At 38.7% G+C, this 12,569-nt stretch overlaps 1 protein-coding gene across 2 annotated transcripts in view; it reads right to left on the bottom strand.

Moving 5' to 3' along the window:
- Nucleotides 1–1,521: 1,521 nt before the first annotated feature.
- The window catches only part of LOC126213213 (ankyrin repeat domain-containing protein 54-like), a 126,696-nt gene continuing 115,648 nt past the window's right edge, over nucleotides 1,522–12,569 (bottom strand). For both annotated transcript variants that reach the window (XM_049940851.1, XM_049940852.1), the window contains exons 3-4: nucleotides 3,028–3,504; nucleotides 1,522–1,770 (exon numbers count right to left, since the gene is read on the bottom strand). In XM_049940851.1, the coding sequence (XP_049796808.1) occupies nucleotides 1,710–1,770; nucleotides 3,028–3,504 (538 nt within the window). In that variant the 3' untranslated portion in view covers nucleotides 1,522–1,709. The remainder of the gene's footprint in view (nucleotides 1,771–3,027; nucleotides 3,505–12,569) is intronic.

Genomic DNA, 12,569 nt, shown 5'->3' on the forward strand with positions numbered 1-12,569 from the left:
ATGCCACATATCGATGCAATGCAACCAATAATTTTCGCTGGCCCAGTTGTGAAAGGAATTAATCAATGTTCATATGGAGTACACTTTGCATTTCCTATTTTTTGTATCAATATCCATACTCTGTAAATCACTCAAGTAAATGGCTGAGGGTTCTTTCCACAGTATCACATAAGAGGTATTGCGAATTTACATGCTACTATTATCTTCACAGTTCGATACATAGAGGTATGCAGTCTATTCCTAGATTTCTCTAGTAATAGTATCCAACGCTTTTAAGTGTGCTTTTACAGGACAGTTGGTTTCTGTCTTCAGGCGCCAGCCAGTCCAGATTTCTCAGGATGCCTGTGATGCTATCTTGTGAATCAAACAAACCTGTGCTCATTTGAGCCACCCTTCTTTCTATCCATCTGAAATTTTCTCATAGTTCTATTTGCCATGGGTGTAACAAAGAGCAATATTAAAATAATACAGAAAATAGGTGTGTTGTAATACTTTCTTAGTATCCTGTCAGAGCCTATGTCAACAATCCCTTTCACATCCCTAAAAACAGTTACACACAGGTGTTTGTAAAAGTTGACTGATTCCATGTGTGACTCATTAACGTAGAAATCATAGGACACTAAGTTTTAATGTTCTGTAAAGTGCACAGCACTATATTTCTGAATATTTAAAGCAAGTGCCAATCTTTGCACCAATTTTGAATCTTATTAAGATCATAGTATTTATACAGTTTTCATCTGATAACACTTCATTATGGACAACTGTGTCATCTATAAAAACTCTAAAATTACCGTTATTCTCTGCTAGTTTACTAACATAAAATAACACAGCACATCAAAACAACTCAATGGGCTATACCCGAAGTTGCTTTTACTTTGTCAATGACTCTCCCTACCAATAAAAGCTTAATTAAGTAACAAATTACATTTAACATCCCATGAAATCATACCTTCATCAATAAACATTGCTATGAAAATGAAAAATACTGTATCCATCTGACTGCACTAAATGATATATTTCAAGTAACGTGTAATAAAATTGAGACTTGGATTTCACATAATCAATGTACTTCAAATCTATGCTATCTGGCATGAATGATGTCTTTCTGTTTGACACATTGATTCAATGATTATATCAATTATATATTGCCCAATATATATATGCTTAGTTTATTTGGTTTTGTTTTGTTTTTTAGGGCCTTAGGATGTGAAACAGCTGAGGTCATAAAGCAGCCAATGTTGTTCTAGTAACATATCTGTGGTACATTGCTCATAAAAATCTGTCATCCACACAATATAACTGAAATGTCTTTTAAATGAAAACTTCTCATTAGTTTTTGAAATTGTAGCTCTTGACTTACAACATGAAGAACATTAGTGGTATAGATTTATAGAGATACTGTAATATGAGAGGCTGATTTTCAGCAGTTGTGAATGCTTTCATCATTACAGAATATCTTAACATACACAAAAATTCTGTATCATTTAGTGAAAACCAGAGAAACTGTACAATTCCCATCGATAAACATATATTAATTTCCATTAATTAAGGTAACAGAAATACATGTGTTAGACTTACACTGTCAATTAAAATTACTCACTTGCTTTATGGGCCAAAGTAAAGCACTTTTTGTCATGTACTTTTGCGATTTTCGTTACCACCTCATCTGTGTACCATTTTGTGTGAATTGTGTTGTTCTCTTGTTGCATTCATAGTTGAAGGTCTCTCTCTTGCCTCAAGTGCAACAACAATTGTTTGGCCAGCAGCAGTCTGATGAAGAAGAGCATATACGACAATATGACAAGGATGGAGATTTAACTTATCACTGTATTGCTGCTACTGGTCATTTCTTCAACTGTTTTACACTAAACCCATCCCATAGAAGTCCCCCTGACTATCTCTGAATTCTGCAGCTAAAGTTTCTGAGTTCTTAACAGGATTCTGCTACATTGCTGTTATGTCACTACTCATGAGGTAGGCTGTTGATACTACTTGGCAGTCAGTTGCAAAATTCTCTTTGGAAATTAAGACTGTTGGTCGTTGTGCTTTCTTAAATAATTAAGCAAAACTATGATGTTGTGTCTGTCTCCATAGTAATTTCGTAAAATATTATTTGGACCACTGATTTCTATTCTTTTCGAATGGTGTAGCATTCACATCTTGTGTGACGTATTTAGTTTTGTGATCCAACTGTATGCATACATTCTTAACATTACTCCATGAGCTGTACAGTTTGTTTGAGCCATAGTTAAGAAGGTGGGCCTCTGAGACAATGAGAGCGCAGTTGGCAGCGGCACATGCTGAACAGAGTTGCTGTGCAGTGGGTTGCGTGGTGGTCCTTACAGGCGCTCTGTCTAGATGACACCAGGCTGGAGAAAATGCACTGAAGATTGTGAGAAATGTGGAAAGTATGAATATTGGCTAGAGCGCTAACAATGTCACACTGCACCATCTGTACAGAAGACACAGAAGTAAATTCATTCTGAGATCAATCAGTTCTATATAAGCATTCTAACCATACTGCTGGTCATGGCAGAAATTTTGGAATGCTGCAGTTTTACACTAGTATAATGTAGCACCATACAAGCTGGTTAAAATATCTTACAGGCTTGCAACTGGATAATGCCTTACAACCACCAATATTTCGCAATGTCAAAGTATCAGCAGTTGTCGAAGGGGTCACATCCCTGCATTAACTTAACTTACTTGAGCATTCTATACAGCAGAAGAAATTAAAGTTTCAGGTAATGACCCGACGTTTTTTGATAATTATAGGAGTATTTTCAATCGCTGAGTTTTTAAAGGTTATTCAAAAATGTTTTTGAGACAGTTTCCTCAAAAGAGACGTTACATGTGTTACTTTATATCTGTTATTGTCGTACCAATAAAGTGTAACTGAAGAAGTCATACGTGTTACACAATGACAGATACGAACGAATAAAAATACAAGTAATTGCTTTTTATTTAAAAGGTAACAAAGTCATGTAGTTGAGCTTTGTTTTACTCCACATATCCTCATAGTGTTACCTTCTTGATAGAATGTGTATGATCTGCTCATTGTTGCACTCCCTAGCTATGTCAAAGGGGGTGTACCCCTCATGATCTCTGGCAGACCTGTGAGCTCCCACCTCAAGCAGCGCAACAGCTGCCTCAGTGCAGCCATTTTGTGCAGTGCAGTGCAGTGGCGTCCTCCCACTCTTACTCATGGCATTGGGGTCTGCAGCGTATGATGCCAGTAGCCGCACCACAGCTGCGTGGTCATTCCATGCAGCCCTGTGCATAGGTGTGGTGTGCTTTTCGGACCTGGCGTCCACATCCACCCCACTTTCAAGCAGGCATCTCACCACCTCCACATGTCCCTTGCCTGCTGCCCTGCGCAGGATCTTGCTGTATTTGTCGCTCTCCATTTGTGGATCTGCCGCCAGCAACACCCGCACATCTTCCACAGCTCCCTCTTTTACTGCCTGCGACAGCCTCCTGATTCTCTCCGCGCTAGAAAGGCTCCTGCACAAAATATTGAAATTCCTGTACTTTAAACACACATCTCCCCCACACACACATACACACATACCAGATTAAAGAAGGTATCACAGATGGGAAACTGTGAGCATTCTGATCATGCACGTGCCCACTGACCAATTAGAAATCTCTCTCCTGTGATACACAGTAGTCCAAAAGGCAGTGTGTAAAGAATGGTTTTATAACAGTATCCCCAATTAAGGTCATCACTCACTTTCCATTAAAAATTCCTACAGTCCATTTCACAACTAATTGACTTGCGATGTTTTGTCACAAATAATTCCAGATAGTGAGTTCCTTTGACTGGCAGATGCTATTGTTATCCAATCCTTGACCTCTGAAACATACGCTTAATATAGCTACCATTAGCCCTCTGGCCACAACTTACCTTCTGACAAAATGGAAAAACATGAAACTAATCACATTGCTAGGTATTTCAAAGAAACATCTTGACATGGCAGCAAGGAATTTCAGTCCAGTTATTCGTAAATTTTCTGACACACTGTCGCCAAATAGAAAAAATTATTGGTTTTGCATGATATTTATCACTCGAAATATTTCAGATACAAAAATAATACTAAATCCATTCTCCCCACCTCCTCTCTACCTCTCTTTCTCTATCCCTCTCTCTCTCTGTCTCTCTCTCTCTCTGTCTCTCTCACCCGATCCCCCCACCCACACACACACACAAACACACACACACACACACACACACACACACACACACACAGTTTGTGATGGTGCATGCAAATTAATACATGTCCACACATAATCAGCCATCAACTAAAAGCAAACATGCACACTTACATTCAGGCTCACATACTCAAGCATGTTGAGTCATTTGCACACTTGTTAACTAGATTCTTGTGCTTTCCATGTGTCTGAATGCAGCAGCAAAATCTGTAGGCTTGGAGAGTAAATTAATATTTCATGCACTTGTGTACATTACCATCAGACATCTTCCTGTAAACCAGCCTTGGCTTCTTGAACACACTATATGTCTCACATGATTGATGTAAGTACTGAGAAACAACACTGTGTCATTGGTATATGACAACCTCACTAAAATAAACATAACAAACCATACCTACATTCTATTAACGAAAAATATGTGTTACATGTGGAGACGAGTAAAATACACCGAATTATTTACAAATCAAAGGTAATTAAGAATAAATTCATTTCCCATTCTGTCGAAGGAAATGTTACAGCTTAAAAATCCAGTGTAAATCAACCATGCACCCAGTATCTTTTTCTTTAAATACCATATGCACATGCAGATGTTGATCTAGCTGTTTTCAACTGGAAATGAGTTTGTACAAACAAGCAGTGTTCTCACAATTATATGAAATGATTCATATATTTCCCATCTAATGGCGAGATACACTACATGAATTTTATAGGGGTATACAGTGGCAACGATCTGGAAGCAGTTTTGACCACCACAGTGATTTCCAAGGCATGACCAGTCGGAGCCTGCATACATCTGGAGGATTTCCCAGATCACACACACGCACAGAGTGAATGGAATACTAACACTGGTAATACTGCCTTTTAAGATACACAGAGCTATGACAGAGGTCAAGCCATGTACTGATCCTACAAGTGTGGATCAAACCATGGACTGATGACCTCAGAAGTTAGGTCGCATAGTGCTCAGAACCAATTTGAATCAAACCATGAACTGTCGAATCAGCAACTACAGTATGGAGTAACCGAAGTGGTTCATGTACAAACATCTGTATCTGTGCCTATCACCTGCCCTGTTCCAATGACAATCCCAACCTGGTGGTTCAGCGGCACTGTAAGACATTAGCCTACCATGTGCTCCCATCATTACAGTACATGTCCTTGAACCAGCACTTCAATTGGCAACTAGTCATCTCATTTTCACTTCCAATGCCTACTTGCTCCAGTTCATTACATGTTCTGGAAGGCTGTGTTAGTGGAAGTCTACATTCTGTATGCTGGAAGATTCATGTGGGAATTTCAGTGCAACTGAGTAATTGGCAGCTAAGAGAAGGGGAAGTATGTACTTTACATTCATTGTGGTAGCAGCCATCTACGTCATCTACAGTGGCAGGAGGTTCTGCTTTGCATGTGTGGTTACTTGGACTGGCAGTTAACCCCAGCCTATGGGGATGTGCCTGAGGTGTGAAATGAGGACAGCTTCCCACTACACTCTGATGACCTGTGGCAAGAAAATAGCCTATGAAACAGTTTGGTGAGGGGCATTCCTCTCATTAATGTCAGTCAGTATAAGAATGACTTATGAACTGGGCAACAAATAACTGCATGTATGAATGTGGAGGCAGTCTCAAGGCCTACAAGGTGCTGTTCCAGACAGTTTACCACTCCCTTTATATCACTACTTTCTCTACAGTTTTGTTCAAAAACTACACACTTATTAACTTCAGTAACAACAATAAATTAGTCCAAACTGCCGCAGGGTCGCCAGCAATCAGTTTCTACATATTACTGGTTGCTTTGTCATATTTGGAGTACTGTATGTACAAATTCTGAAGAAGAGCTTACAGAAGATGGATGAAGCTAATGATTTAGTTACAACAATGTTACAGACACTATCTAAACAAAAAATTATTACTCTTCAAGTTTTATAACTTTATGATTCTGGAAATAATATTTTCGTTTAAAAATTTTTTTCCTCTCTAATTTTCTCAAGAAAAATGTTTCATCTGATGACAGCTGGCTGCAAAAAGAAGGTATCTCGAAATATTATTGTATTATCTTCAGAAGAATTTGCGAGTATGTGCCATACACAAACAATAATGTAAGTGAAATGCACTGTAAAGAAATGAATGATTCAGTACTATCTGAATCAATGAAGATGACATAAAATGAAATTTCAGTGCAGACCTCTCAGTTATGGCCAACATGCAGTGTAATAAACCTATGATAACAATTTAAAATTTCTGTCATGCCAGCACTAAGGCATGATTTCCTGTTCAGCATTAGCACTTATCTTAAACGTTTCTTTTTAATCTGTCACATTAACAGAAAACTAGAGGAGTACTTTACTCCAGAAGTCTGAGAGTCTTCAACATTCCTTTTCATTAAAATTGTGATTTAGTGTAAGGAGATCAGTCAATTTGGATGAAGAACATGCATCAGTTTGATGTTATGTCAAGCGATCTTTTATCATCATCCAGTTCCATGCACCCTTCTGTCTACTAATGTCATTACATGTGGTGCAGACATGGACCTGAAGAAGTCATCTACATTTCCTCTCTGATATCGATCACATCATTAATTACATCCTATCAGCTGGCTTTGATTTGGGAGGGCAGCATGGGATATTTCTATGCTATTTCTTGTAAATGACTGGTATCCATGTAGTATTATCGAATATAATCCAGTTGGTGTGTTATCTCGCCTATGTTGATCGGGATGACTTTGATAGGATACTCCAGTGCCATAAAAAGACATTTGGATGTAGAACTGAGGGAGTTCCTCTTCTATGATGTCAGAACCATTGCTTCAGGTCCAACATCATTGATTCCCAGCAGCACTCCCATGTGCTGTGATAATAAAGACACTCTTGAAGATATTGCCATGTCATACTAACTGGTATAATACTGACTGAGTTCTGCTAGCAAATGTGTCAGGCAGTGGAAGGATCCTGCTAATTATTTACTTTATCGATAGTATATGTGTTCATGAAGGTTGCCATTTTCAATTTAGTACAATTTCTTGTTTCACAGCCCATTATCGTTGCAAGAACTGCCATACATTTATGCTCACAGTTAACTAAAATCATGTCTCCCAAACACATGAAATCAGCAACTATTTAGGTTATTAATAGGCATGCCTAATTCCATGACTTGGGGCTTTGTATAATCACTTTTCAGTAATGTTAGTTGGACACATATTGTCAAAATTTGTTTGTTTTACTGCATATCTTCCTTCTTGTTGATCAGTAAACTGTTGATCAGCATTTTATGTGCATCCTCCTGACATATCGTCTTCATGTTGAAAAATCTTCTACTAATTCGAGACAGGTTCCATGTCAGCTGCATGTAACGTTGCAGGCCACAGCCATCCTTATCGAATGGCCTTTTTAACAACAATAGTGTCTTAAGTTATTCTGTAATGTTGACTGTGGAGGCCTTATCTTTTCTAATGTTAAACATCATGTTAGTCAACTTTTTGCAGTTAAGTTAGTCATACATGTTGTCAAAGCACACAAACAATATGGCTCATTCTGATCTGTGGGTCAGGTACAATATGTACCTGTATATTCTGTCAACGGGTCTAGCATCCTCATAATTTCATTTAAACTTTATTGGTATTAGCCTAGATCCTTATTTAGTAGTGGCTTTTGTCTGCTTTTGACCAGGCATGCTAAAATTTGTAGGCAGCATTAACTAACATTAATCTATAGCCTTGCAGTGACATTCTTAGTTCTTTGAGATGAATGCTGCTAGACCCTCGATAGGAAATAATGATCCTCCTTAAAGATCATTGTATACATTTGTGGAGTCTCTCCCAATCATAGCCAATATACGCTCAAAAAATTTGAAAGACATTTCATCAATTCCTGATTCTCCATTTCTGAAGATGATTTGATCATCTTGCATATTTCTTGTTTGGTGAAAAGTAGAAGTATATTGTCGGTAGATATGCAGCACAGGCTTTAGATAAGTGACGTTGAATTCCAGGAACTGGTATAATAAGAAGGGGGGGGGGGTCATTCCAGCATTTGGCAATGACTTATAAGGTGTTGTCAGGTTACATCTGAGGTAAGTGAGCAAGATCGCCCCCATTCCCTTCCCCCCAGGGAACCCCTGCCCACTTCCCTTCCACCTCTCCCTCCACTAACCCCATTTCTCTCTAGACAAATAGGAGGGCTTAAAAATGCAGGAAACTTGTAGACCAATAGGAATCGTGTTTCCCATCCTCTCCTTCCTTTCAATATTAAGAATCCATTCTGGGTGTGTGCTTTCATTCAAGGACTGGAGGCTGTAATGGAACAACGATCAGGTTGTGAGTATTTGTTATAAATATTTATATTAATATTCCAGTTACCTACGTTTCGTAAATTGAGGTCCTTAGTCGGCAGTGACAGGATTAGTGTGTGAGTATTTGTTATAAATAATTTTATTGTTATAACAGTTACTCTAGTTTCGTTATTTTAGGTCTGTCGGCTGTAGTGAGAGATTTAAGATGTGGTTATTGGTTGTAAAAGAATTTATGGTTATTCCATTTACACAAGTTTCGTCCCACTGTTCTCAACATCATGGCATAATTCTCTCAGCCAATCACAATGGAACCTGTCCCCAAAAATATCTGAATGCTCTATCAATCATGCACTGCTGCACTCCATTTGAAGGCTGTTCTTTGCAGAATAATTGTTAGGTTGTTAATATATTTGTGTTGTCCAAGATGCACAAAGTGTCCATGATCTTGTATTGCTAATTTACTGATTTCCATCTATATCATAAGCAATTGCCATAGTACATTATTTAACAACAAATACGCCCTTCCAGAGACGTTAACTGCAAAACAAATAAAATCTTGTTATATACAAAGAGTACATTACTAGTGTGTGTATGATTCAAAATGAAGGCATTGTCCTACTGTACAAAAAGTGGTGTCACGGCGTATTCTGCAAAAAAGACCACGAGTTTTAGTCCTCCAATATTTATCGCTCTTCTACTAATAATAGAAACATCATGTATACTAATTTCAGCACTCGTAACAGGAAATGACGTGTTAAACATTGTGGTTCATAAGTCTCAAGATGCAGCTGGTATCAGCCACGTATACATCGCAGTACTCCCCTTATTTCTTCGGTACTCTCAGCGAGTATGCTACAAACTGGTAATAAACATTAACGTAGGACAATGCCGTATATAGTTGTTTTACGTAATTTAATGACATTACAGCTTATTCTGAAAAATCACATTAGTCCATCACCTCAGCAAGGTGAGTGATTTCCTTCCAGTGTGAGTAAGAGTGACGTAATATGAGCAATGCATTAGACTATGCCGCCAATTCAGTTGAAAAAAAAATTGTGGGGCGTCGCTTTTGAACTCATAAAAAATCCGAAGTATATCCACCCAAATGAGTGTGAGTATAGTGCAGTAAAAATAAACAGTTTCTACATATCAAGCGACCAAGTCCTCCAGATAACGAGGACATCTGCCAGTATGGATAAAGATGTTCATAGGTGTTCCCATCTGTCCATAAACCTTGACGACTCAGCCCAACTGTCTACAAGGTTATCAGTCACCTAATGTAGAAATTCCATAGTACATTGCTATGAGCAAATACCACTGCTCATTATTTTAACAACATTGACCAAGTTCTCACCGCTAATTACTGATAAGAATTTTACTGATTCTCCATCAGCATCCCAAAAGACGCGCAAGTAAATACAGATTAATTGGCCTTGTTTCGAGTCTACATGGAACTATCCACTACACCGCTGGCGTCAACGTTCTCAGTAAAAGACTCCAGCAACTGCTCCTATCTGTTCGAGACACGCAACGTGTCTGAGGCGCATTTAGTTAAGTGTCGAGCCAGGGGAGCATCATCACAGTCCCATCTTTAGGGGAACAATAGCTCATTCGCTACCAGATTTTTTTTTTCGTGTCATCAGTCTTCTGACTAGTTTCACGCGGCCCACCTTCAATTCCTCTCCTGTACCGACCTCTTCATCTTAGATTAGCACTCGCCCACATATTCCTCTCCTCTCCGACTCTGCCCAGAACCTCCTCATTCCTTACCTTATCAGTGTACTTAATTTTTTGCGTTCGTCTGTAGCACCACATCTCAAATGCTTCTATTCTTTTTTCCAGTTTTCCCACAGTCCATGTTTCACTACCATACAATGCTGTGATCCAAACGTACATTCTCAGAAATTTATTCCTCAAATTAAGGCCGATATTTGACATCAGTAGACTTCTCTTGGCCAGGAATGCCCTTCTTCCCAGTGCTAGTCTCCTTTTGATGTCCTCCTTGCTCTGCCCGTCATTGGTTATTGTGGTGCCTACGTAGCAGAATTCCTTAACTCCATCTACATTGCAACAATCAATCCTGATGTTACATTTCTCGTTGTTCTAATTTCTGCTACTTCTCATTACTTTCTTCGATATTGTCTCAGTCCATTACCTGTGCTCATTAGACTGTTCATTTCATTCTGCAGATCATGTAATTCTTCTTCACTTTCCATCAGGATAGTAATGTCATCAGCAAATCGTATCATTGATATCCTTTCACCTTGATTTTTAATTCCACTCCTGAACCTTTCAATACTTCCATCATTGCTTCTTCAGTGTAGATATTGAACAGTAGGGGAGAAAGACTACATCCCTGTCGTACACCCTACTTAATCCGAGCACTTAGTTCTCGGTCGCCACTCTTATTATTTCCACTTGGCTGTTGTACATCTTGTGTATTACCCGTCTCTCCCTATAGCGTACCCCTATTTTTACAAAAAATTGGTACATCTTGTACCACTTTACATTTCGGAACGCTTTTTCCAGGTCGACAAATTCTATGAACGTGTCTTGATTTTTCTTTAGTCTTACTTCCATTATCAACCGCAACATCAAAATTGCCTCTCTGGTGCCTTTACCTTTCCTAAAGCCAAACCTATCGTCTTTTAACACATCCTCAATTTTCCTTTCCATTCTTCTGTCAGCAGCTTGGATGGATGAATTATTAAGCTGATTGTACAAAAATTCTCGCACTTGTCAGCTCTTGCAGTCTTCAGAATTGTGTGGACGATATTTTCCGAAAGTCAGATGTTACTTCGCCACATTCTACACACACCAACGTGAATAGTCGTTTTGATGCCACTTCCCCCAATGAGTTTAGAAATTCTGATGGAATGTTATGTATAGCTCCTGCCTTATCTGATCCTAAGTCTTTCAAATCTCTCTTAAATTCTGATTCTAATACTGGATCCCCTATCCCTTCTAAATCGACTACTGTTTCTTCTTCTATCACATCAGTCCAATCTTCCCAAACGTAGAGGCCTTCAGTGTACTCTTTCCGCCTAACTGCTCTCTCCTACGCCTTTAGCAGTGGAATTCCCTTTCCACTCTTAATGTTAACACCCTTGCTTTTCATTTCACGGAAGGTTGTTTTGATTTTCCTATATGCTGAGTCAGTCCTTCCGACAATCATTTGTTTTTCGATTTCTTCACATTTTTAATGGACTTATTTTGTCTTAGCTTCTCTGCACTTCCTAATTATTTCATTGCTCAGCGGCTTCTATTCCTGTATTTTTGAGTTTCCCTGAATATTTTTATGTTTCCTTCTTTCATCAATCAGTTTAAGTATTTCTTCTGTTACCCATGGTTTCTTTGCAGTTATCTTCTTTGTACCTATGTTTTTCTTTCCAATTTCTGTCGTTGTCGTTTTTAGAGATATCCACTCCTCTTCAACTGTACTGTCGTTTGAGCTACTCCTTATTGCTGTATCTATAGCCTTAGAGAACTTCAAGCGTATCTTGCCATTCCTTAGTATTTCCTATCCCACTTTATTGCATATTGATTCTTCGTAACTAATCTCTTCAGCATACTCTTCATCACTACTACATTGTGGTTTGAGTCTATATCTGCTCCTGGGTACGCCTTACAATCCAGTATCTCATTTCTGAATCTCAGAGCAATGTGTTTTGTTTGTTTTGACATGAAGAATGGTAACAAGTCTAGTTCACTAAAATATAAAAGGGATAAGCGAACAGGTTACAATTGTGGCTGATGTTTTCACTCATGATTTCCAATCACCACCACTAAAGGTTCTTCAATGCAAGATTTGTAGTAAGATAAGCCACAGTCCTCCATCGACTCCATCATCCCATCCCCCTCCACCTTCCCCCCATAGCTGCTATCCCCACATACCTCATGGGAGAAAATCTGACACTAGTGTTTCAAAATAGAAGGTCAGTATATCAGTTTGAGACAGGACTGAAGGTGTGCTCAGATGGCCTAATGGTCCAGACAACTGCTTGCAGTAAGCAGGAAGCTCAGGTTCAAGTCATAGTGTGGCACAAATTTTCAGTGGTCTCTATAGACACT

Source organism: Schistocerca nitens, chromosome 11, assembly GCF_023898315.1.
Source record: "Schistocerca nitens isolate TAMUIC-IGC-003100 chromosome 11, iqSchNite1.1, whole genome shotgun sequence".
NCBI classification, from domain to species: Eukaryota; Metazoa; Arthropoda; class Insecta; order Orthoptera; family Acrididae; genus Schistocerca; species Schistocerca nitens.